Here is a 27953-nt window from a genome sequence, read left to right on the forward strand (position 1 = left end):
TGAAGTGGAACGACATTTATTGGATATTTCAAACTTTTTTAACAAATCAAAAACTGAAAAATTGGGCGTGCAAAATTATTCAACCCCTTTACTTTCAGTGCAGCAAACTCTCTCCAGAAGTTCAGTGAGGATCTCTGAATGATCCAATGTTGACCTAAATGACTAAGGATGATAAATACAATCCACCTGTGTGTAATCAAGTCTCCGTATAAATGCACCTGCACTGTGATAGTCTCAGAGGTCCGTTAAAAGCGCAGAGAGCATCATGAAGAACAAGGAACACACCAGGCAGGTCCGAGATACTGTTGTGAAGAAGTTTAAAGCCGGATTTGGATACAAAAAGATTTCCCAAGCTTTAAACATCCCAAGGAGCACTGTGCAAGCGATAATATTGAAATGGAAGGAGTATCAGACCACTGCAAATCTACCAAGACCTGGCCGTCCCTCTAAACTTTCAGCTCATACAAGGAGAAGACTGATCAGAGATGCAGCCAAGAGGCCCATGATCACTCTGGATGAACTGCAGAGATCTACAGCTGAGGTGGGAGACTCTGTCCATAGGACAACAATCAGTCGTATATTGCACAAATCTGGCCTTTATGGAAGAGTGGCAAGAAGAAAACCATTTCTTAAAGATATCCATAAAAAGTGTTGTTTAAAGTTTGCCACAAGCCACCTGGGAGACACACCAAACCTGTGGAAGAAGGTGCTCTGGTCAGATGAAACCAAAATTGAACTTTTTGGCAACAATGCAAAACGTTATGTTTGGCGTAAAAGCAACACAGCTCATCACCCTGAACACACCATGCCCACTGTCAAACATGGTGGTGGCAGCATCATGGTTTGGGTCTGCTTTTCTTCAGCAGGGACAGGGAAGATGGTTCAAATTGATGGGAAGATGGATGGAGCCAAATACAGGACCATTCTGGAAGAAAACCTGATGGAGTCTGCAAAAGACCTGAGACTGGGACGGAGATTTGTCTTCCAACAAGACAATGATCCAAAACATAAAGCAAAATCTACAATGGAATGGTTCAAAAATAAACATATCCAGGTGTTAGAATGGCCAAGTCAAAGTCCAGACCTGAATCCAATCGAGAATCTGTGGAAAGAACTGAAAACTGCTGTTCACAAATGCTCTCCATCCAACCTCACTGAGCTCGAGCTGTTTTGCAAGGAGGAATGGGAAAAAAATTCAGTCTCTCGATGTGCAAAACTGATAGAGACATACCCCAAGCGACTTACAGCTGTAATCGCAGCAAAAGGTGGCGCTACAAAGTATTAACTTAAGGGGGCTGAATAATTTTGCACGCCCAATTTTTCAGTTTTTGATTTGTTAAAAAAGTTTGAAATATCCAATAAATGTCGTTCCACTTCATGATTGTGTCCCACTTGTTGTTGATTCTTCACAAAAAAATACAGTTTTATATCTTTATGTTTGAAGCCTGAAATGTGGCAAAAGGTCGCAAAGTTCAAGGGGGCCGAATACTTTCGCAAGGCACTGTATTATTTCAATTATTGTTATTATTTCAATTATTTCAAAAAGGATTATAGCTTTAAAGGATGCAATCTTATCAGTTTGAAATCATGACTGGGCTTATTGTAGAGGAATACCTCCAGCATGCGAAAAACCCAGAGGACATACGGGATGCATTCAGTGCAGCCTCAGTCTCACCATGTAACTTACAACATCCCTGTGTCATCACTGTGTTAACTCTCCATCCAGAGATTATATACATACTATGTGTGTCCCCTGATGGACCGATCAGTGAAGAGGACGAAGAGTTAAGCAGGATAGCGATGGCATACATGGCCAACTTCGCACGCACTGGGTGTAATCTTTAATTTCCTTTCATGGCTTTTTTGCCCATTCCCTAAGAGTATCATGAGATATTTCTTAAATGTTGTCTCTTTCTCTCAGGTCTAACAATGGGCTGGGGTTGGTGGAGTGGACTTCCCTTTGACCACACCGAGAGTTAACTGAACCTGGGCTTGGAGCAGACAGTATGGCCTGGGACTGAAGCAGAACAGGTCCCACTTCCTGAATGTAGTCCTGCCCCAGAAACTCTCAATCCACCAGACAGCCAATGAGGAGCTCTAAAACTCTGGGCTTTACCATATATGGACCCTTCAATTAACACATGATCAACAATTAATTCGGTAACACTTTGGCTACAGTACATTCTGAAATCCATTGGAATATTGAATACATTATGTTGTATAAACATGCTTTTTAAATACTGTGGCTGGAAAAATACACATGTATGTTGTACAATGGATTAATAAAGATGTAAAAGATTACACTCCTGGTAAATGATGTTGAATAAATGTGTTATGACGGTTGCTATGATTGATACTGCAACACTCATATAGTGTTGCATTTTAAGGCCCCCTGGTGTTGACACTGAAGAGTTAACTTCCTTTAATAAAAGTCTTCTCCAGCATTTGTTCATCTACAAACACACAAATATGTAGGTAAGACAGGATAACTCCACACAGGCAGAAAGCACCATTAAAACCAGCGGAGCGAGAAAGACATTCCAAACACCCACGTCTAGTGCATTTTAGGAAAGCAGATTGATACATAAAGCAAACAGTAGGCTACAAATCTCGTGAACACAAAAGTGCTTCTCCTTGCACCTTTTGATAGTTCAAATTTCTGTCGCTACAAAATCAAGTGAATTCAGATTATGATAACTTCTTATGGGTTGAGAAATACATTTCAGATTGCCAGCTACATAACTAACCAATAAAACCCCAATAGAAATAAATCATCAACATTGCAGGTCCACTTTAGTACATGTTAGCTGTATTAGCTATAACATGGTGAAATATAACCCCCATATTCCATTTACAAAAGGTATAGCATTGACAAAGTTTGATATGACTGAAAAATTTAATTCACAAGGTTATTTATGTCATTTAAATAGGCTGTCCATTTGTAGGGTAATACAAACCCTAGTTACATTTTTAACCTAATTTTCCTTATCTCCAGTACCATACCAGAGTCTACATATGTGAAAACGTTCCTATGACATTTAAAAAAAAATGTTTAAACTAGGCAAGTCAGTTAAGAACAAATTCTTATTTACAATGACAGCCTAGGAACAGTAGGTTAAATGCCTTGTTCAGGGGTAGAATGACAGATTCTTACCATGTCAGCTTGGGGATTCGATCTAGCAACCTTTCGGTTACTAAACTATGAGTTTCAGGCCACTGAATTTGGGTAACACTAGGCTCTCAAAAGAAGGCACTATGAAATACGTATTGTCTTAAAGAATAAAACATGTATTTAACATATTGACTTAGGACAGTGGTCACCTACCTTTTCTGAGTCAAGATCACTTTGAGTCAAAATGCAAGCTGAGATCTACCGCTCAGATTTTTTTTAACATGACTTAAAAAAACATAAGCCTATGCAACATTAACCTTTTAAAAATAGCACTGGAGCAATGAGGTTTGTGCAATCATTTTTTTTTAAATCAGAAGAGTGAAAATAACTAATAATTCTCCCTTCAGTGTTGGGGTAGCTACACTAAAATAGTTTACCAAGTTACCAATTACTTTGCACTGGAAGAAAATAAGCTACACGAATAGCTTATTTAACTAAAGTTATTTTGAAAAATGTGTTCACTACATCCAGACTACTATGTGAAAAATTCTTATATCTAAATCTGAAATGGCCCAATACAATATCACTGCATATTGGCTTTGCTTGAAATTCCCTGCCAATTCATTGTTGTTCAAACCATTAAAAAATATATATATTTCAACATTTTAGGTAGGATATTTGATCACACCGGTAATAGATCAGTTGTAAATTTTTGAATTAGTATTTTACCCCCCTTTTCTCCCCAATTGCATCCTATCCAATTACGATCTTGTCTCATAGCTGCAACTACCAAAAAGGCTCGGGAGAGGCGATGGTCGAGTCATGCGTCCTCCAAAACATGACCCGCCAAACTGCGCTCCTGAACACCATTTCATCCACTGACACTGATCAAAAAGCGGCACCGTCTTCCAGCTGATGGTGAAACTCCAGTTGGACCGCATTATTTCAGCCTCATGCACAAATTCATGCTGTTACTCCTACGAACAGAGAAAGTTAAATATTCCTCAATATTAAAAAAGACCCAAGCCGCTAATAATAACGACGCAAGCCTGTCGATACACTTTCCTACTAATTTATTACAGCTGCAGTGCTGGTTGTAACACGAGTGGAAGTAAGAAGAACAAGCATTTTATAGCTTATATAGCCAAAGTGTTGAATAAAAAGTGTTGACAGTGCGGAGTAAGAACTTAAACATGAACTACAGCTGAAGTCAGAAGTTTACATACACCAAATACATTTAAACTCAGTTTTTCACAATTCCTGACATTTAATCCTAGTAAAAAATTCCCTGTCTTAGGTCAGTTAGGATCACCACTTTATTTTAAGAATGTGAAATGTCAGAATAATAGCAGAGAGAATGATTTATTTCAGCTTTTATTTCTTTCCTCACATTCACAGTGGGTCAGAAGTTTACATACACTCAATTAGGATTTGGTAGCATTGCCTTTAAATTGTTTAACTTGGGTCAAACTTTTCAGGTAGCCTTCCACAAGCTTCCCACAATAAGTTGGGTGAATTTTGGCCCATTCCTCCTGACAGAGCTGCTGTAACTGAGTCAGGTTTGTAGGCCTCCTTGCTCGCACACACTTTTTCTGTTCTGCCCACACATTTTCTATAGGATTGAGGTCAGGGCTTTGTGATGGCCACTCCAATACCTTGACTTTGTTGTCCTTAAGCCATTTGCCACAACTTTGGAAGTATGCTTGGGGTCATTGTCCATTTGGAAGGCCCAAATGATGTTTTGAGATGTTGCTTCAATATATCCACATAATTTTCTTTCCTCGTGATGCCATCAATTTTGTGAAGTGCACCAGTCCCCCCTGCAGCAAAGCACCCCACAACATGATGCTGCCACCCCTGTGCTACCCGGTTGGGATGGTGTTCTTTGGCTTGCAAGCCTCCCCCTTTTTCCTCCAAACATAACGATGGTCATTATGGCCAACATTTCAATTTTGGTTCATCAGACCAGAGAACATTTCTCCAAAAAGTACGATCTTTGTCCCCATGTGCAGTTGCAAACCGTAGTCTGGCTTTTTTATCACAGTTTTGGAACAGTGGCCTCTTCCTTGCTGAGCGGCCTTTCAGGTTATGTCGATATAGGACTTGTTTTACTGTGGATATAGATACTTTTGTACCTGTTTCCTCCAGCATCTTCACAATGTCCTTTGCTGTTGTTCTGGGATTGATTTGCACTTTTCGCACCAAATTACGCTCATCTCTAGGAGACAGAACGCATCTCCTTCCTGAGCGGTATGACGGCTGCATGGTCCCATTGTGTTTATACTTGCGTACAATTGTTTGGACAGATGAGCATAGTACCTTCAGGCATTTGGAAATTGCTCCCAAGGATGAAGCAGACTTGTGGAGGTCTACAATAAAAAAAGGTATTGGCTGATATATTTTGATTTTCCCATGATGTCAAGCAAAGAGGCACTGAGTTTGAAAGTAGGCCTTGAAATACATCCACAGGTACACCTCCAATTGACTCAAATGATGTCAATTAGCCTATCAGAAGCTTCTAAAGCCATGACATAATTTTCTGGAATTTTCCAAGCTGTTTAAAGGCACATTCAACTTAGTGTACACTTCTGACCCACTGGAATTGTGATACAGTGAATTATAAGTGAAATAATATGTCTGTAAACAATTGTTGGAAAAATCACTTGTGTCATGCACAAAGTAGATGTCCTAACCGACTGCCAAAACTATAGATTGTTAACAAGAAATTTGTGGAGTGGTTGAAAAACAAGTTTTAATGACTCCAACCTAAGTGGATGTAAACTTCCGACTTCAACTGTATTTGCTGTATTCGATGACAGTCTCTCTCTAGTCATGGTTTTAAAAGTTTTGAAATCTCACAGTATCAACTTCGCTGTAGAATTTATTTATTTTTTTACACCTGCTATGAGAAATCCGATTGGCCAGCGTAAGGCTTATAGTGCACTTCCTTTGCTCTCTGGGCCCGCCGGGAAGGCGGATTTGTACCTTTGGACACATTGAATGGTGATCAATTGGAACACTCCGCCTACCCGGCACACTTGGGATTTTTTTTTAAATGTGAAAGGCACCCTGGGAAATATGTAAATAAGGTTTAAAAACCTACAGCAGGGCTTTTAAATTCTGGTCCTGGAGTGCCGAAACATTTTGGATTTGAATTTTTGTATGGTTCCTCAAAGAACCATCCCATGAAAATGGTTCCCCTATGGTATCGCTCTCAAGAACCATATTTGGTTCCAACTTGCACCTTTATTTTTTAATTAGTAAGAAAAACAGTGATTTTCAAAACCTGCAATGAGAGTGTTTTCTTTCTCTCCACGTCACCACAAATCTCATCAAAAATACATTTTTTATGTTCTATTGTGCTGGAGATAATGAAAATGAGGTTGCTAAAGGCTGCAATTGTCATTTAAGATAAAAGGAGGTACTATGGAAATGATTCAATTGTAAGAACTTCTGTAAAGAATGGAAGCTATGCCGATCAGGGTAGGCCTGGGGCTGCTTGATGACAGCTCAAATATTAGTTCATGGTTCCATGATGGAATAATATCCATTTATACTCTTGACGACCACGCCTTGGTCACTGCTGATTGGACAGTATTACCAGCAGGCGCCACAAGCTGTGTCTGGGTGGGAAATGCAGTCCTGGATCTTAGACCTGAGGAGAGTGAGAGGTGTCTTTAATGTTGCTTCAAATCAGCATACATAAACACACACGTATGCACACACACACACACAGCAAATGCTCCAGTGTTAACAAAAACTAAATTAACACTGAGTCTGTGGACCCCTATAGACAACGGAACAGTGTTAAATGAACACACTGCTTAGTGTAAAGTCGTATTCAAATAATTCCAAGAGTGCTTTGCATTTTCAAGTAAATTGTAGAGTTACCACCCATGGCTGCTTCATTCATCCATTTTCTGTCCTACGGAGTTCACCAAGTGAGACCTAAAGAAATATGTTTTCATCTTTTCTTTTTTTTTCATGATCACAGTACCTACCATACGGCTTGATTTTGAGAGCCTAGTTTTCCTCTAATACAGGGGCCTGAAACTCATACACATCCCTTTGTGGTAAAAAGGATGACCTTAAAGGGTACAACTATAGTGACAAGTGTTTGTACCCCTTTAGGGACAAATCAAAACCTTTTTTTCTCGAGTAATATAATGGTTTTCTGGCATGGAAGTTTTGTTGTACTGTCTTGCAAGGTGATGTGTAACTCCTGAGGGAATCCAACCAGTGTGGGGATATCCAACTTTGGAAATATTTTATCACCCGCAACCTGTATTCAGAATGACTGCCATGATTGGGAAAACTAAGCTATGAGTACCTAAAGCACCTAAACTACACAGAACAAAAATATAAACGCAACATGTAAAGTGTTGGTGCCATGTTTCATGAGCTGAAAACTAATTTTCCAGATGCACAAAAAGCGTATTTCTCTCAATTGTTTTGCACAAATTTTTTTACATCACTGTTAGTGAGCCTTTCTCCTTTGCCAAGGTAATCCATTGACCTGACAGGTGTGGAATATCAAGAAGCTGATCAAACAACACATTACACTGGGGACAATAAAAGGCCACTCTAAATGTGCAGTTTTGTCACAACACATGGCTACAGATGTCAGAAGTTTTGAGGGAGCGTGCAATTGGCATGCTGACTGCAGGAATGTCCACCAGAGCTGTTGCTAAAGAAATGCATGTTAATTTCTCTACCATAAGCCGCCTTCAACGTCGTTTTAGAGAATTTGGCAGTACATCCAACCAGGCTCACAACCGCAGACCACATGTATGGCTTTGTGTGGGGGAGCAGTTTGCTGATGTCAATGTTGTGAACAGAGTGTCCCATGGTGGCTGTGGGGTTATGGTATGGGCAGGCATAAGCTTCAGACAATGAACACAATTGCATTTTATTGATGGCAATTTGAATGCACAGAGGTACCGTGATGAGATTCTGAAGCCCATTGTCTGGCCATTCATCCACTGCCATCACCATGTTTCAGCATGATAATGCACATCCCCATGTCGCAAGGATCAGTACACAATTCCTGGAAGCAGAAAATGTCCCAGATCTTCAATGGCCTGCGTACTCACCATACATATAACTCATTCGCACAGCCATTGAAGAGGAATAAGCCACAATCAACATTCTGACCAACTCTATGAGAAGGAGATGTGTTGCGCTGCTTGGAGTACTTTGTGGTCACACCAGCTACTGACTGGTTTTCCCGATTCATGCCACTACCTTTGTTTTTAAGGTATCTGTGAACAACAGGTGCATATCTGTATTCCCAGTCATGTGAAATCCATAGATTATGGCCTAAAGAATGTATTTCAATTGACTGATTTTCTTATATGAAATGTAACTCAATAAAATCTTGGAAATTGTTGCACTTATATTTTTGTTCAGTATAGCACGACTATTTCAGTAACTGGTGCAATAAATACAAGAAACATATTGGATTAGTTTAGAAAACGTTTGTAATTTGGTTCAAGGTGATGTGTATGAGTTTCAGGCCCTTGAATTAGGGTAAAACTAGGACTTCAAAATAAGGCCTTACGAAATACGTACACTCATGTACGTACACCCATAAAAAAAAAAACTACCGGGCCCCTAACATAAAAATCCGAATGTTTCAGATTAAAATAACGTACTAACAATATGTGTTATTAAATGTACTAACTATAAGCTTCTGCTGCTCTGTACTACAATTGTGCAGATTCTAGGTTCCACCTTCATCCTTTGCCTATATTAACAGTATTGAAAACAATTTTGGTTCCTAATGTTAACAAAACCTGTCTGTGTCATGTTTTTTGTTTAATGCTTTATTATACATAACTCCACATTTGGTGACTTATTTTTTAATATATGGTATTGTAGTCTGTTTTAATTTAGAAATTACCAATGATCCATGTTTCAGATTAAATCATTTTTTACAAATTATTATAAACAAGGCTAACCCTCTTTTGCCCTATGCATCATTTCTAAATATATGCCTAAATAACATACCCCACATTAAAAAATGTTCCTGAACTATGTGGACTGCAGGCATAAATGTGGTACCTACAGAGAACAAGCATATGTGAAACTACAACTGTAGCGTCAAGACATTATGTGGGTATTCCTGAGTAAATTCAACAGGAGATTAACCATAGCAAAAAATACTCTGAAACAGTATTTGACCATCCCCGGGCAGGCTTGGGTAGAACAGGTTAAGGCATTTGTCCTTGTGTTTGTTCCCTGTAAACAAAACTCAGAGGTTACACTGCACCAAGAGCCCCAGCGTCAAGCCTTCTTGTGGGCAAACTCATTTATAGTGTCTTTAAAGTTTCATTTTCTAGCTAACTGGTTTTCAATTGAAAGGATGGCAAGGCTTACTGAAGTTTCAGCTTACTGAAGGCACGTTCACCTCAAGCAACTGTTACAGGTCATTGTACAGAAGATTCACAGTACAATGCACACCTCTCCAAAAATGCTCTGTAGCTGCATCTTGTGGATGGCATTTAGGAGCTTTACAGGAGAAAGACCATCTGAAAAAGTAGCACCATATGCTCTTTAGATGTCGCCCTTGTTTCTCAATTTGTGGTAAGATACACAAATGTGGTTTTCAGTCATTTTCCTAAATGTAAGTATTAGTGAAAACTCGCATATAGCTGCAATCGTGTGCAATCGTGTCCAAATGACTGACTATACTATCCAGAGCCACATAAAACATTGTGTTGCGAAATCCAGTATCTGACTTCTTTTCATTTGCTATGTCATCTTCAGTCTTATCAGGGAAACGTTTTCTTTTTTTTCTGGTGGCTCCTCTGTTCACTGTGAAGCTGAGTAGTTACACCCATTTATTTTGCCACCATGGAGGCTTCTGCCAGAAGAGTGTCCCATTGTTTACGTAGAGCCTGTATTTCTTCCTGTAGTGCCTTAATGTAAGCTGATTCAGTGTCCAGAGAAATATTTCCTGACTGAAGAATTAGGCTTCTATTCTCAATAAAACCAGAAAGTGAGCAAGAAGATTGCCTTGAAAGACATGAAGTAGCTTTTCAGACCTTTTGCCTCAGATTTGGCTTCGTTTGTCAGGCTGCAGGTAGCAAGAAGCATGTCTAGGGCCTTGATGATAGAAGGTAAATGAGTTGCCACTGGTTGGACAGCAGCAATATGCGCACACCATCGTGTGTCTGAAAGGCGGTTAAGACAGCAGCCAGTCTTTTCCTTGAGAATGGTCCATCGCTCTGGGCTGGAATTGAACAGATTGTAAAGACGATTCACACAGCCAAAAAAGGTTGATACTTCTGGGCATGACTGAGCTGCATGTACCCCCACAAGATTAAGAGTATGGGAGGCACAAGGTGAGTATGTGGCCAGTGAATTATTTTGCAGTATGTGTGCTTGAACTCCCTTCACTTCCCCTGACATATTTGCACCATTATAATAGCCTTGACCATGGCAATCTGCGGTGTCAATACCATGCTCTTCCAATGCACTCAAAATCATTTCAGAAATTTCACTGCCTTTCTTTCTAGCAGTCCTTAAATTCAATCAAATGTTCAATTATTTCCCATTCAACTGATCCTTGGACTTAATCTTTGTGTATATATCTCACCAATAATACATTTTGCTCAGAATGACCATATATTCCTATGAACTCGTTTTGGCTCTCAGCGCTGAGGTAAAGAGTCAGTCGTGCTCCTTTCTTTTTGTCCCTGACTTTCTGTAAGTGCTCATGTAATAGCGGGTCATAATTTGATAACAGTTCAAGTAAGCCTAGGTAATGTCCAGTATGCACATCATCAAGATTGCTTGTTCAATCTCTTCTGTCACAACAATAGCCCCGGAATGGCTGATTCCTAGATGCTAAGTACAGTGTCACATCCAAATTCCTTTCTAGAAGTGCTCTGTTTTTATACATTTCTGACAGAATTTGTTTCTGCAGCTGACTGTCTATACATGTAGGTGTTGTAATGGTATGCTACAGATTTTTCCATTTCCAGTAACAGTTCTTGTGAGACACACCATCCTTATGCTCTGGTAGTTGTCATACATTCTCCACCATTTCACTGATGATATCTTATAGCCATCCTTACTATTCAGAGAACTGGGTGATGGTTTACTTTGCTCATGAGAAAAAAAGAACACATGAAATGCAATATGCCTTTACACTCTTACTATAAATAAGCCAGTCTCTCTGCACCTTTTCTCTTCCGTTTGCTGACTTACTGTACTGTAAATAACTGGGGAATGGCTTGCCTTCCGAGTCTGGGGGCATGATTTTATACAGTTCTGTCTCCTCACCACACCTGTTGGCTAGTCTGCGAACAATAGCTTCTCTTTCATGGTATTGTACCTTCTCTGGCCACAGTGCTTGATCATCTAAAACCTCATCTTCCTCACTTTGAATCTGTTCATACATATATTTCCCTTATTACTTGCTTGTTCAATCTCTTCTGTCACTCCTTCACTGGCACTGCTGCTACTCAGCAACTCCTCTTCCTCCTCCCTGCTCTCCTCTGCATCAGAGTCTGTCTGACAGCTTTCTGCTGAGATCCTGCCTACCTGGGGTTCTGTAGGCACTAGGAAGTGAGTAAACAAAGGGAATTTTAGGTTGAATGTTCACTCCTACAAAAGGTTAGCATCCTAAAAATCCACTACTGTAAGAAAAAACATTTTAATAGTATGCATATCAAATAGAGTACGTATTTAATTGTGTCCAAGTCATCATGTGCCTAACTTTACAATTTAAAAATGGTCTAGTTATGCTGCTGCTACAAAACTGCCTCACCTCCAAGGTCCGCTGTTCAACGTCATGTAGTAGACACACGTTGGGATCTTTGTCTACAGCGGTAGTAGTATCTACCGTATGGCTAGGTAGGCTACATGTTAGGTTTTAATTTGAGCAAATATTGGGGAATACAGTTATAATAATAGCTAAATAATAGCTAATTAGCTAGCCATAGCCGGTAGTGGTAGCTCATCATCCTCATGTTAATAATTACTGCTCTGACCGAGCCGAGTGAGTACATGGCTACCTGTAGCTACTGTACACTACTGTTCAAAAGTTTGGGGTCACTTAGAAATGTCCTTGTTTTTGAAAGAAAAGCTAATTGTTTGTCCATTAAAATAACATCAAGATAGCCCTATTTGGTAAAAGACCAAGTCCATATTATGGCAAGAACAGCTCAAATAAGCAAAGACAAACGACAGTCCATCTTTACTTTAAGACATGAAGGTCAGTCAATATGGAAAATGTAAAGAACTTTGAAAGTTTCTTCAAGTGCAGTCACAAAAACCATCAAGCGCTATGATGAACTGGCTCTCATGAGGACCGTCACAGGAATGGAAGACCCAGAGTTACCTCTGCTGCAGAGGACACGTTCATTAGAGTTACCAGCCTCAGGAAAAGCAGCCCAAATAAATGCTTTACAGAGTTAAAGTAACAGACACAGAGGAGACTGTGTGAATCAGGCCTTCATAGTCGAATTGCTGCAAAGAAACCACTACTAAAGGACAACAATAATAATAAGATACTTGCATGGGCAAAGAACCATGAGCAATGGACATTAGACCGGTGGAAAATTGTCCTTGGTCTGGAGTCCAAATTTGAGATTTTTGGTTCCAACCGCCATGTCTTTGAGAGCCGGTGTGGGTGAACGGATGATCTCCGCATGTGTATTTTCCACCGTAAATCATGGAGGAGAAGGTGTTATGGTGTGGGGGTGCTTTGCTGGTGACACTGTCAGTGATTTATTTAGATTTCAAGGCACACTTAACCAGCATGGCTACCACAGCATTCTGCAGTGATACGCCATCCCATCTGGCTTGGGCTTAGTGGGACTATGATTTGTTTTTCAACAGGACAATGACCCAACACACCTCCAGGCTGTGTAAGGGATATTTGACCAAGAAGGAGAGGGATGGAGTGCTGCATTAGATGACCTGGCCTTCACAATTCCCCTACCTCAACCAAATTGAGATGTTTTGGCATGAGTCGGACCGCAGAGTGAAGGAAAAGCAGCCAACAAGTGCTCAGCATATGTGGGAACTCCTTCAAGACTGTTGGAAAAGCATTCCAGGTGAAGCTGGTTGAGAGAATGCCAAGAGTGTGCAAAGCTGCCATCAAGCCAAAGGGTGGCTATTTGAAGAATCTAAAATCTAAAATATATTTTGATTTGTTTAACACTTTTTTGGTTACTACATGATTCCATGTGTTATTTCATAGTTTTGATGTCTTCACTATTATTCTATATTGTAGAAAATAGTAAAAATAAAGAAAAACCCTTGAATGAGTAGATGTTTTAAAACTTGCACGACCGGTAGTGTATGGTATTTTGTTAAATAAAAAATTACAATAACATAGGATCGAAAATGGATGAATTCAACAACCATGTCTCTATCACTAACAAATACCATGGGTGTTAACTACAATTTATTCGAAAGGCACTCTATGGAATATCTGAATAAGGCGTTACACTAATCAGTGTGTTCATTTAACACTGTTACAGTGTATATATGGGTCCACAGACAACACTTTCAGTGTTGATTTAACACTCTCAGTGTTCATTTCACATTTTTTAACACTGGAGAAATTTCTGTGTACACACTCACACAATATATTTGTTGTAATCAATAGAGTTATATTGTAACCTCCTCACTTACTCAGGAACCGCCTTGCAATTATACTTGAGTTTTGGCTCTATCTCTTTCTGTAGGTCCTGTAAGGAGGGATCATCACAGGTTGTCCTTTAGCAGAGAAAAACATGAAACAATTATAATATGTCATAATATCCCATGAAACATAAAGCCTACATATATCTTATATATAAACAGACATTTGTGCAGTGATTATGAAAGACATACAAATCAATCAGACAAGCACACACACACGCACACACGCACACACACGCACACACGTCAGTTTGTCTGGACAAAAAGCTTACCCCTTATTCTCCTTGGTCACCAGGACAACACTCAGGCTCTTCACTTTGGCAGCTTTGAACCTTTTCACCTCGATGGTGGCAAAAATACTTCACATAAAAGACAAACATAGAAATGTGTAAAGATCAGAATTTACATGAAATCAATCAACTACGCAGGTGCACTATTGCTTAAGCAAACAAAAATATAACAGCCTACTAATAACATGCGTAGTGTTGTGGCAATAGAGGGGTTCTACATTTTGGTGGAAATGGCAGCTGTGGTAAAATTATGTTTTGGCTTGGTTGTCTGTGAGTACGGCTGTTAGGGTGACGGTATTCCAGTCATGAATGCAGTCAAATTCCACGTGACCGTTTAGTCATGGTATTTAAGCTTCTCCAAGCTCTGATGCTGCTGATGGTCCTTAGTAGCCTACCAAACGTGCTTTACAGCGGGTTACAGCTTAACTGGCATAGATATGCAGCGTGTGAGTTTCAAGTTTGGGCAAGATCGTTTTCACCATAAAAATGCACCTTTATAATAAAAGCGTTACATGCATAATTTGCAGTCACTTTTGAGAATGGTGTTTTCCTGCTAATGGAACATTCGCGCTTATAGCCTACTGCAGTGTGTGTGCATTGCTGAGCTTATAATGTGCTATAAATAGCATAATAGTTCATCAACATTTTTAGCAAAACGTTATGATCTGTTGCGACAGCCTACTTAAAACATGTTTTTTGATGCCAGTGGTTATATTAATTTGGGATCTATCGAATCCCACAACTATCCCTGACTATGTTTGGAATATTTATTTCTCACACAGAATAGAATAGGATAACTTTTGTACCATGGGGGATAGTAGATTGACATAGGCTGGTGCTTTTGCTGTTCGTTAGGCCTACTCATCTTGTTGGCTGGCGAAAAGTAAATGTGAACAGTTCTTCCAATATCTTTAATACGTGCCTCGGAATAGGATAAGGACTCGCGCAATTGCGTCCCCGATGTGTCTGTCTTCACTTGTCGCCTGTGAGAAAGACCTGATCAAGTGACGGAGAGCCATGTGAGTGCGAGATACTTTGGTGCGCCCAGCCCGGAGAAGGGAATTATAATTATTATATTCAGCCCAAGGGCGCAACGGCCACCGTCCGCAAAAGGCATGATTTAACGGCCACACAAAGGGGATGCCGCAGGGAAATTCGAGACATTATCAAGCGCTTGACAAATTGTGAATGAGAGACTGATGAAGTACATAAAAAAATTAAGCAAAGCTCATGCCTTTCATGCAACTTTTTTCAAATCATCATTAGTCTCATCTGTAGATGTAGTTTCTGTAGATGGCGCCAGAGGGGATGGCTGCCGTTTCATGGGCTCTTAACCAACCATACTATTTTTTTGTTTTGTTTTGTTTTTTTGTAACTTATCGTGTGCATAATGTTCCTGCTACCGTCTCTTATGACCGAAAAGAGCTTCTGGAAATCATAACAACGATTACTCACCTTGAACTGGATGAAGAATTTCTCTTTAATGAGTTAGACGAGAGGTATTTACTCCAGACACCCGAACAGGACCTCATCCCCGTCATTCGCAGGAGTAAAAGACGGAAGAGGTATCACGGAAAGAGATCGAGGTACCTTGTGAGGATCCGCAGACGATCTGCCTTTGCCATCCGTACTATTGGCCAACGTACAATCATTGGATAATAAATTGGACAAACTAAAAGCACGTATATCCTACCAACGGGACATTAAAAACTGTAATATTGTCACGACTTCCCCCGAAGTCGGTTCCTCTCCTTGTTTCGGGCGGCGTTCGGCGTCACCGGTCTTCTAGCCATTGCCGATCCAGCTTTCATTTTTCATTTGTTTTGTCTTGTTTTCCTGCACACATGGTTTGCTTTCCCTCATTACTCGTCTTGCATATAAACCTCTGTTTCCCCACATGTCTGTGTGTGGAATTGTTATGTGTAAATGTATGTGTACTCCAGGCTGGTTTGCGCCGGGTTATTGTAACCTGTGTGTGTTTAGTTTTCTGAGTGCCGTGTATTGTTCGCCTCAATCAAGGGCTCCGTTTGCTACGCATTTCTGCTCTCCTAGCCTGACTTCCCTGCAGCCAGATACACACTCCTTTACAAATATCTTATGTTTCACCGAGTCGTGGCCAAAACGAAGACATGAATAGCATACAGCTGGCGGGTTATACACTGTATCGACAGGATAGAACAGCAGCATCTGGTAAGACAAGGGGTGGCGGGCCTATGTATATTTGTAAACAACATTTGGTGCACGATATCTAAGGAAGTCTTGAGGTTTTGCTCGCCTGAGGTAGAGTATCTCATGATAAGCTGGAGACCACAGTATCTACCTAGAAAAAAAATTAATCTGTATTTTTCATAGCTGTCTACATACCACCACAGACCAAGGCTGGCACTAAAACCGCACTCAATGAGCTGTATACCGCCATGAGAAAACAGGAAAATGCGCATCCAGAGGCGGCGCTCCTAGTGGCCGGGGACTTTAATACAGGGAAACTTAAATCTGTTTTACCTACTTTCTACCAGCATGTTAAATGTGAAAACTCTAGACCACTTTTACTCCACACACAGAGACGCGTACAAAGCTCTCCCTCGCCCTCCATTTGGCAACTCTGACCACAATTCTATCCTCCTGATTCCTGCTTACAAGCAAACATTAAAGCAGAAAGCACCAGTAAATAAAGAAGTGGTTAGATGAAGCAGATCCTAAGCTATAGAACTATTTTGCTAGCACAGACTGGAATATGTTCCGGGATTCCTCTGATGGCATTGAAGAGTACACCACATCAGTCACTGGCTTCATCAATAAGTGCATCGATGACGTCGTCGCCACAGTGATTGTACGTACATACCCCAACCAGAAGCCATGGAGCTGCCGCTTTCAAGGAGCGGGACTCTAACCCAGAAGCTTATAAGAAATCCAGCTATGCCCTCCGACGAACCATCAAACAGGCAAAGCATCAATACAGGACTAAGATCGAATCGTACTACACCGGCTCCGACGTTCGTTCGATGTGGCAGGGCTTGCAAACTATTACAGACTACAAAGGGAAGCACAGCCGAGAGCTGCCCAGTGATTACTTCCATGCTCACTTCGAGGCAAGTAACACTGAAGCATGAATGAGAGCATCAGCTGTTCTGGATGACTGTGTGATCACGCTCTCCGTAGCCGATGTGAGTAGGTCAACATTCACAAGGCCGCAGGGCCAGACGGATTACCAGGACGTGTACTGCGAGCACGCGCTGATCAACTGGCAAGTGTCTTCACTGACATTTTCAACCTCTCCCTGTCTGAGTCTGTAATACCAACATGTTCCAAGCAGACCACCATAGTTCCTGTGCCCAAGAACACTAAGGTAACCTGCCTAAATGACTACCGACCATGAAGTGGTTTGAAAGGCTGGTCATGCCTCACATCAACACCATTATCCCAGAAACCGTAAACCCACTCCAATTTGCATACCGCCCCAACAGATCCACAGATGATGCAATCTCTATTGCACTCCACACTGCCCTTTCAAACCTGGACAAAAGGAACACCTAGGTGAGAATGCTATTCACAGACTAGAGCTCAGCATTCAACACCATAGTGCCATCAGAGCTCATCACTAAGCTAAGGACCCAGGAACTAAACACCTCCCTCTGCAACTGAATCCTGGACTTCTTTACAGGCTGCCCTCAGGTGGTAAGGGTAGGTAACAACACATCCGCCACGCTGATCCTACACACGGGGGGGCCACTCAGGGGTGCGTGCTCAGTCCCCTCCTATACACCCTGTTCACTCATGACTGCACGGCCAGGCACGACTACAACACCATCATTAAGTTTGCCGATGACACAACAGTGGTAGGTCTGATCACCGACAGTGTGATGCCAGGACAACAACCTCTCCCTCAACGTAATCAAGTCTAAGGATATGATTGTGGACTACAGTGTGGTGCCAGGACAACAACCTCTCCCTCAACGGGGCTGTATCAAGTCTAAGGATATGATTTTGGTGTCCATATCAGGAAAAAGTACATGGTTCAAGCACACCAAGACAGTCATGAAGCGGGCATGACAAAACCTATTCTCAGGAGACTCAACATGGGGATCAAAATGTTCTTCAGCTGCACCATCGAGATCATCCTGACTGGTTGCATCACTGCCTGGTATGGCAACTGCTCGGCCTCCGACCGCAAGGCATTATAGAGGGTAGTGTGTTCAGCCCAGTACGTCACTGGGGCCAAGCTTCCTGCCATCCAGGACCTCTATACCAGGTGGTGTCAGAGGAAGGCCCTAAAAATTGTTAAAGACTCCAGCCACCCTAGTCATAGACTGTTCTCTCTGCTACCTGCACGACAAGCGGTACCGGAGTGCCAAGTCTAGGTCCAAGAGGCTTCTAAACAGCTTCTACCCCCAAGCCATAAGACTCCTGAACATCTATTCAAATGGCTACCCAGACTATTTGCATTGCCCCCCCCCCCCCCCCCCTCCCCTCTTACGCTGCTGCTACTCTCTGTTATTATCAATGCATAAGTCACTTTAATAATTCTAGCCACATGTATATATTACCTCTCTTAAATTACCCTGACTAACCGGTTCCCCCGCACATTGACTCTGTACCGGTACCCCTTGTATATAGCCTCGCTATTGTTATTTTACTGCTGCAGTTGAATTATTTGTTAGTTTTTTTTAATTGTATTTTTCTTAAAACTGCATTGTTGGTTAAGGGCTGTATAAGTAAGCATTTCACTGTAAGGTACACCTGTTGTATTCGGTGCATGTGACAAATACAATTTGATTTGATTTGATCATGCAGCCTTAAAATGTATTAAAAATGTAAACATATAGCCCAAAGTTTGTATCACAGCTAAAGTTACATAAGTACCTCTAAATTAAGCATATATGAGTACCTGTTTTTTTGTTAACCGCTCAAAAAACATTAACCGGATGTGCACACTCCCTCAAATACTTTGGAGAAAATATCCTTTCTATTTTATTCAGCTATGTTCAATTGTATTCTTCATACTATAAAATAATGCCACGAAATCCTAAGCAAATCTTGCCTGCTAAATGGACTAGTGTAGCGCACAGCCATACGGCATTACCAGATCAGGGCCTAACTCAGAGTATGCTATTCTGTTCTTCTGAAACAGACTACATTTCTTCTTCTTCTAAAATAAATAACGGATTCATTGTGATGGTTTTTATTAGACTTTTTAAAATGTAGATGTTCCAAAGGTCTGCATCAGTGGCTTTGAAGGCTATGCATGGAAGCCAGGAGATGGTAAATGTGTTCATGTTCATTAAAGGTAAATTACTGTGACACCGGCAGTTATTTGCTTGACTATCACCGGCTGCCAAAATGTCATGACCGCCATATCTGTGAGTATTTGTATTTTTCCAGAGCAGAGAATATCACTACACAAATCAGTTGAAATAACACATACCATTGCACAGTGAAACTTCTTGATAAGACTATCACATTTTTGTGCTGAGGTGTTATTATTGGAAACGGGCCAGGCCAAACACATGATTGTGTCTCAAATGACACCCTATTCCCTATATAGTACACTACTTTTGAACAGAGCCCATACAGTAGGTCTTCGGTCAAAAGTTGTTCACTTTATAGAGAATAGGTTGCCATTTAGGACCCAGTCATTGCACCTTACCTGGTGGGGCTGAAAGGAGTGGCAATAGATCCATTCAGCATGGCTGTGACATCACCACATGCGGCATCTGCAAACTAACAGGGAAAGACTAATACAATGTCCATGCAAGGGAAGTAACACCCACAGCGAAGGAAAATAACACTTGAATTGCAAAATCAGTTTGAAACAACAAGCTTAGATTTCCAGCAAATTTACAGCGAAATTCCAGTGAATCCTACTCATTTTTAACAGGTCACTCACTCCCACTGCTGACCCATATTCTGCAACCCTCATAACTTAGAAAAACAACGAATTCTCCCCCACACCTACACTAATCTATTCAGACATTATATCGTGAACTTCACTGTCTATGAATAGAAAATTCAACACAAACATGTGTTGTGCTGTCCTGAATTCCGCAGTGTAACTGCATGAAAGTGTGTAGCCTATATCCCATCGCCATGTAGGACATTGTCCAATCAGGGGAGAGCTAAGAAATGTGTTTCCATGGAGACAGACACAAAGGCCAATTGATGAACAGTTAAGACAGTGAAACCCTTTCCTCTGCTCCCCATCACAATCACAGACTGAATTTGGATTGGTTTGTGGCTATCTAATTCATATCAGTATATTTTGATCCATGCATTTTGTATTCATGGCTGGTAGGTGTAAGATTTCAAAGCACCTTGGCCATAGCTAGCTCACTAACAATCTGAAAAGAACTTACTGCTGCTGAGGCCCGATTCCAGAATGAACGAACTGTGTTGTTGACACAGTCTGTCCAGCCTGGGCACCCTGTGGTGAACGTTTCTGAGGAAAGAAACAGACAGACAGACAGACAGAGATACACACACACACACACACACACACACACACACACACACACACACACACACACACACACACACACACACACACACACACACACACACACACACACACACACACACACACACACACACACACACACACACACACACACACACACACACACACACTTTAATATCCTAAGGGAATTTGCCCAAATACTTATGACTTCTTCAAATGAGGGGCCCAGGTAAAACAGAAATGTATGAAAATACCCTCAAATAAAAGGTAACATTCTGTACTTTCACCTCATATGAAACATTTAATCTCAAATCCAAAAAGCTGTAGTATAGAGCCAAATTTAAAACGTTTGCTTCACTGTCCAAATACATACAGAGGGGAGTGGAGCTCTGCACTATATATGGAAGAGATTGCCATTTGGGATGCATTCTAAAAACAACCAGTACATTAGTGGTTTATACTGTACATGTATGGTCTATTAGCTGTCATTTTTTAGATTAGACATAGATCTGACATAGCACACTGTACTTGACATGTTTATGGCTATCACTGTGTTATGTGGGTGTGACACCTACTCCAGTTGCCTGCTGCACTGCTGCTTGGATTCCACCTGGTGATCTGATCACCATCTGCCCTGGCCTGTCTCCCCCTGTCTGGTACAGGTACCCCCACCACACTCCCCCCTCTCTCCCGAGCTTTCGCTCACCTCCAGCACACATGCACTGTTGGGGCGAGTGACTCTGAACTTACAATGGCTAGCCCCAAGTCGTTATACATTATATTATTTTCTTGTGCATTTTGCTATTTGCGTCATGACTCCTGCATGCTTTGTTGACTATGAACTTTTTTGTTTACCCAACCTTGGGACAGAGTATGTTTGTTCCCACAATCGGGACTCTGACTCTCTATTGGTTACACAGACTTTTGGTCTCCCATCCTATTCTAACCACCTCTCGCAGGCTTTTATTCATGTTACCTGATTAAATTGCTGATCATGTTGCCATCTAATGCACATTCAAATGTCATAAATCAACACTGTAGAGTTCTCCCTGTCCTCTGCCGTGCCTTGATTGTATTCTTGATGTTTATATCTGGAAATGTGCATGTACACCCTGGGCCATCTACTGTTGCTAGCCCCAATTCTGACTTGTGCTCTGATATCTGCTTCACTGATTTCTGCTCTCGTAAGAGCCTGGGTTTTCTTCACGTTAACACTAGAAGCTTATTACCTAAAATGGATCAATTGAAACTGTGGGTTCACAGCTCCAATCCAGATGTGTTGGTCATTACTGAGAGTGTTTTGAATACTTATGTTAACCTTTCTGGTTATAACTTTTTTTGGCAAGACAGATCTTCTAAATTTGGATGAATGGCAATCTTTACCAACGATCACCTTCAGTGCTTGGTTGTCTCCACCAAGTCTGTCCCCAAACAATTTGATTTGCTGGTTTAAGCATTAAACTTTCAAATTGCTCTTTGTTGACTGTTGCTGGGTGATATCGTCCTCCATCAGCACCGGCCTGGCCCCTTACACTAAGTCTGAATTTGTCCTGCTAGGTCACGTAAACTGGGACATGCTTAAACCACCTGACCAAATCCTAAAGCAATGGGACTCCCTAAATCTCTCTCCGATTATTACCAATCCCACAAGGTATGACTCCAAACACCCAGAAAAGGCTACTCTCCTTGATGTTATCCTCACAAATTATCCTGATAGGTATCAGACTGATGGTTTCTGTAATGACCTAAGTGATCACTATATCACAGCCTGTGTTCATAATGGCTGCTCAGTGAAACGACCTGTCCTGATTTGTCGTAGACACTTGCTAAATAAATTTAATGAGAAAGCCTTCCTTCAAGAACTGGCCTCTGTCAAATGGTATAGAATCAGCTTGGTCCCCTCTGTCGTAGACGCTTGTACCTCCTTTTAAAAAATATTTTCAATGGTATTGTTAACAAACATGGCCCATAAATAAAATTAGAATTAAAAACAGGTTCAGCCCCTGGTTTGACCATGATCTTGCAGAGTTACTCCACCTCAAGAATTGCATATGGCTGGCGAAAGGCTCGGCACACGCATACTCAGGCTGACTGACTCTCATTCAGGCAAATGAGAAATAAGTGCACTCAGGCTATCCGGAAAGCCACATTTAATTACTTGAAGAAGCAGTTCTCTCTCTCTGTGGGTCTACCCCAATAAGTTCTGGAAAACAGTTAAAGACCTGGAGAATATACCCTATCCTCAAAGCTGCCCATGTCCCTTAATGTTGATAATCTGGTTGTTACTGACAAGAAGCACATGGCTGAGCTCTTTAATCACCACTTCATTAAGTCAGGATTCCTATCTGACTCAGCCATGCCTCCTTGCCCGTACAACATTTCCTCATCTCTCACCCCTTCTAATGTGACTAGCCCCAACACTCCTCCCTATTTTTCGCCTGCCCTGCTACAAAGTTTCTCCCTGCAGGTGGTCACTGAGTCCGAGGTACTAAAGGAGCTCCTTAAACTTGACCACAAAAAAAACATCTGGGTCAGATGATTTAGACCCTTTCCTCTTTAAAGTTGCTACCCCTATCATTGCCAAGCCTGTCTCTCCTCTCTGTGGAGGTTCCCATTGCTTGGAAGGCAGCCACGGTTCGTCCTTTATTTAAAGGGGGAGATCAAGCTAATCCTAGGCCTATTTCTATTTTGCCCTGTTGATTAAAAGTGTTGGAAAAACTTCAACTGACTGGCTTTCTTGATGTCTATAGTATTCTCTCTGGTATGCAATCTGGTTTCCACTCAGGTTATGGATGTGTCACTGCAACCTTAAAGGTCCTCAATAATGTCACCCTTGCCCTTGATTCTGAGCAATGTTGTGCTGCTATTTTTATTGATTTGGCCAAAGCTTTTGATATGGTAGCTCATTCCATTCTTGTGGCCCGGCTAAGGAGTATTGGTGTCTCTGAGGGGTCTTTAGCCTAGTTTGCTAACTACCTCTCTCAAAGAGTGCAGTGTACAAAGTCAGAACATCTGCTGTCTCAGCCACTGCCTGTCACCAAGGGAGTACCCCAAGGCTCAATCCTAGGCCCCACGCTCTTCTCAATTTACATCAACAATATAGATCAGGCAGTAGGAATCTCTATCATCCATTTATATGGAGATGATACAGTCTTATACTCAGCTGGCCCCTCCCTGGATTTAGTGTAAAACGCTTTACAACAAAGCTTTCTTAGTTTTCAACAAGCTTTCTCTGCCCTTAACCTTGTTCTGAACACCTCCAAAACAAAGGTCATGTGGTTTGGTAAGAAGAACGCCCCTCTCCCCATAGGTGTGATTACTACCTCTGAGGGTTTAGAGTTACTCATACAAGTACTTGGGAGTATGGCTAGATGGTACACTGTCCTTCTCTCAGCAAATATCAAAGCTGCAGGCTAAAGTTAAATCTAGACTTGGTTTCCTCTATCGTAATCACTCCTCTTTCACCACAGCTGCCAAACTAACCCTGATTGAGATGACCATCCTACCCATGCTAGATTATGGAGACGTAATTTATAGATAAGCAGGTAAGGGTGCTCTCAAGCAGCTAGATGTTCTTTACCATTCGGCCATAAGATTTGCCACCAATGCGCCTTATAGGATACATCACTGCACTCTATACTCCTCTGTAAATTGGTCATCTCTGTATACCCGTCGCAAGAATCCTTTGTTGATGCTTATTTATAAAACCCTTTTAGGCCTCACTCCCCCCTATCCGACATATCTACTGCAGCCCTCATCCTCTGCTTACAACACCCATTCTGCCAGTCACATTCTGTTAAAGGTCCCCAAAGCACACACATCCCTGGGTTGCTCATCTTTTCAGTTCACTGCAGCTAGCGACTGGAACGAGCTGCAACAAACACTCAAACTGGACAGTTTCATCTCAATCTCTTCATCTAAAGACTCAATCATGGACACTCTTACTGACAATTATGGCTGCTTTGCATGATATACTGTTGTCTCTACCTTCTTGCCGTTTGTGCTGTTGTCTGTGCCCAATAATGTTTTGTGCTGCTACCATGTGCTGCTGCCATGTTGTGTTGCTACCATGTTGTTGTCATGTTGTGTTACTACCATGCTGTATGTGTTGCAGCCTTGCTCTGTGGTTGTCTTAGGTCTATCTTTATGTAGTGTTCTCTCTGTTGTCGTATGTGTGTTTTGTCCTATTTATTATTATTATTATATTATTATTATTTTTTTATCCCAGCCCCAGTCCCCATAGGCCTTTTGCCTTTTGGTAGGCCGTCATTGTAAATAAGAATTTGTTCTTAACTGACTTGCCTAGTTAAATAAAGGTTAAATAAAAAAATAAAATGAATGGAAATGTACAGACTGATGGTGTGTAGCTCCATTTGAGTCTTACCATTGCTCTCCTCCTTGCCACACCAGGTCAGTCCATTCATGATGAAGCCGACTAGTGTGTCCTCGAGGGTCAAGAAGCAATCTCGCTTCTCTGTGAAGTCATGCACTATTTTCTTTGTTTTGCTCCAAAACAACATCTGGTGGTGCAATGAAATGTAAAAAAATATAGAGATATATATTTACTTGCAGCTGTCAATAAAACAAAACATATGAATATATTTGAGTGGTGTGTGAGAGAACGTGTGTGGGTATCTCACCCTGTTACAGACAGGATCCTGGATCACAGTATGGATAAGGGGGTCATAGGCCTCCATCGGTACATTACATGGGTCCCTCCCCACGAATGCTTGCTGAAATGCACTCCATATCTTTTGACAGTTGTTTGCACTGGAACAATCACAGGAATGACAAAGAATAGTATTACTGCATTATCATACAAATACAAATATGGCCAATCATTGATTGAGGAAGGAATAGCTCCCTGAGAAATGGTTACTGAATAGGAGAAAACTAAACTGTTTTAACTGTTCACTCATTGTGTTAAGCTGTCTTGACTGTATTATAGCCAGATGGGGAACAGTGAGAGAGTATCAGAGCCGAGCTTGAACAAGCTAGCCAACCTGTTGTTACAAGGCAAATCCACAACCACCTGTGCCATAAAACAATGCAGGTTCACATTCAGACAGGGAGGCTACATCATAAATACACTTGAATCTACATGTAATTCTATTCAACTATGGCAATGGCAATGGAATAAGATGCTGCAAAAATGAGTTAACCTGAAGTTTGAGTTACTTTTAACAATAAGCTAAAAATGTCAATTATATGTGCAAAATAAATCTAATAAAAGTGTCTCACCTTGAAGATTTGTTGTTCTGTATAAATGCTTCGCATTTGTCAATAATCGTTTTTTTTAGGCTTTCACTCGATGGGCTGGAACTAGACAGTGCGTGACTGTGCACTACTCCCAGAGAAATAGCGAGGATAACGACAAGTGAAAGTACTGCACAGAGACCCATGATTAGCCAGAGGCGAGTCCTTCGCTTTTTCCTTGCAAAACGGTGCGATCCTTCATGCTCCATGGCTACTCCCTGTTAAGACTGTGAAATCGGCGCTCAAAGGTGGTTTGTTTTTGTTTGTGTTGTGCCAGTGGTATAACCTATTGCCTTCAACACCGTCGGTGCTCTGAGTTCTATTTTCGGAGTTGGCCTTAGGGACAGTATGCTACGACGTTACCACGCGAATACCTCTACTGCGACGCACCGTACTGCATCTCAGTGATTGAGGCGTCACTACAGACGCCCTGGATCAAATCCAAGCTGTATCACAACCTCCTCTACATTACTAAAGAAAATATGTACTTTTTACTCCCATACATTTTCCCTGACATCCAAAAGTACTCGTTACATTTCGAATGCTCAGGCAGGACAGCAATATGGTTCAATTCAAGCGCCTATCAATATTCCCTACTGCCTCTGATCTGGCAAACTCACTAAACACAATTACTGAATTTGTTGATTATGTTTCAGTGTAGGAGTGTGCCCATCTGTCCATAAATAAAACAAAAAACTATAACATTGTGGCATCTGGTTTTCTTAATATAAGGAATTATATGTATAGAATTTTATTGTACGTTTTACTTTTACTCAAGTATTACAATGCAGTACTTTTTCCACCACTATACATTTAAACCAGATACTTTAAGACTTTTACTCAAGTAGTATTTTACTGGGTGACTCACTTTTACTTGAGTCATTTTCTATTAAGGTATCTTTACTTTTACTCAAGTCTGACAATTGAGTACTTTTTCCCACCGTTGTTAAACGGAACGTGCATGATAGAAATGACATTCTGAATCAGCCGATGATGGAGAACAAGTTACAACCCTTGCTTTGCCATTCGGTGACTGCCATACATTTGTTTTCAGTTTGGATATTGGTTTGATATTCGGTGTTTGCTCGTAAATACATCTTTGATGGAAGGAAGGTCCGAGCATGATTAGAGTGATATATCTAGAATCAGATGACAATAGAGAGCGAGGTAAAGCCTTCGTTTTCTTTGTTTCGTTTTGTTTTCAAAAAGTGACTTTACCTTGGTTTCAATTGTGGAATAATATGCACTTGAAGCCAAGGGACTGTCTTAAAAGTGCATTCAGCAGAACACTGTGTTAACAGAAAATGTGTTTTTGTCTTAATTAAATTATATAGAGATCTTCAACCAATTTTGTTTTTTTACCCACAACAATTACATTAAAACGTGATGTTGTTCATTTCTTATGGTTTTATGTAAAACTACAAGGTCAAAAAACATAAATAGCCAATGATCTTTCTCACACCTTTCTTACACAATCTATTGTAACTTACTAACATGGGCTAGAGAGCTAAAATCACTTGTAGCAAAGTCACTGATTCATGATACACCCATTAGAATTCCCATTTTAAAGTTCCCTGACCATTAATTAATATTTCAGTCATAATCATAATTTTAATAGCTTCCGATCCACACGTGCTAGAGATCTACAGACACGTGCTGTGTGTTTCCTGACCTCTATTATCAAAGCTATTTACTTTCAAAAAATCCTCCCCTTTGATTTTCTACAAATATTTATCATATTATATATATATATATAATATTTGTAGAAAATCAAAGGGGAGGATTTATATATATATATATTATATACTCACGTACAGTTCAAGCTTCCAGTCCAATTGACACATACATATAAAATCACTAGATTTGAGGTCACTTACCTTCCTCCTCCATAGTACACCCATTAGAATTGCCATTTTTCATTTGAATGATTCTACATGAATATCTAAAACCACATAGGGTAATGTCACTGATGGCGCGTTCATGATAGGTTGGAAACACAGTTTTACGTGACAGTGATCCTTTTTTCACTATTTCTTGCACAGACTGCAATTGAATAATACTGTACTTATAAAAATATATAATTATTACTTACAAACAATGTTAGTTTGAATGTGTCTACAGTAATTATTTTATGAGTAATGATCAAAGAATTGTATAAACATTTTTTGCATCAATTATGCCTCTA

At 40.8% G+C, this 27953-nt stretch overlaps 1 protein-coding gene across 1 annotated transcript; it reads right to left on the minus strand.

Annotated features, from left to right (window-relative positions):
* Positions 1 to 26178, minus strand: LOC139367130 (ADP-ribosyl cyclase/cyclic ADP-ribose hydrolase 1-like). The gene is made up of 8 exons (XM_071105193.1): positions 25754 to 26178; positions 25153 to 25282; positions 24897 to 25032; positions 20412 to 20494; positions 19706 to 19779; positions 14044 to 14130; positions 13763 to 13846; positions 1 to 6767 (listed from the first exon to the last, which is right to left on the minus strand). Exons 1-8 carry the CDS (start codon positions 25975 to 25977, stop codon positions 6710 to 6712), a joined length of 876 nt encoding a protein of 291 aa, XP_070961294.1. The 5' UTR covers positions 25978 to 26178; the 3' UTR covers positions 1 to 6709.
* Between the last annotated feature and the right edge of the window lie 1775 nt (positions 26179 to 27953).

Source organism: Oncorhynchus clarkii, chromosome 15 (genome assembly GCF_045791955.1).
Source record: "Oncorhynchus clarkii lewisi isolate Uvic-CL-2024 chromosome 15, UVic_Ocla_1.0, whole genome shotgun sequence".
NCBI lineage: Eukaryota > Metazoa > Chordata > Actinopteri > Salmoniformes > Salmonidae > Oncorhynchus > Oncorhynchus clarkii.

What these genes read in the sequence shown, in the direction of transcription:
- LOC139367130 (XM_071105193.1), bottom strand. Translation starts at nt 25,977, where the DNA reads ATGGAGCATGAAGGATCGCACCGTTTTGCAAGGAAAAAGCGAAGGACT. An exon ending in AGGATCCTGTCTGTAACAGG is followed by an intron (nt 25,033 to 25,152) that starts GTGAGATACCCA and finishes TTGCACCACCAG; the next exon opens with ATGTTGTTTTGGAGCAAAAC. An exon ending in TGGCAAGGAGGAGAGCAATG is followed by an intron (nt 20,495 to 24,896) that starts GTAAGACTCAAA and finishes TTCTTTCCTCAG; the next exon opens with AAACGTTCACCACAGGGTGC.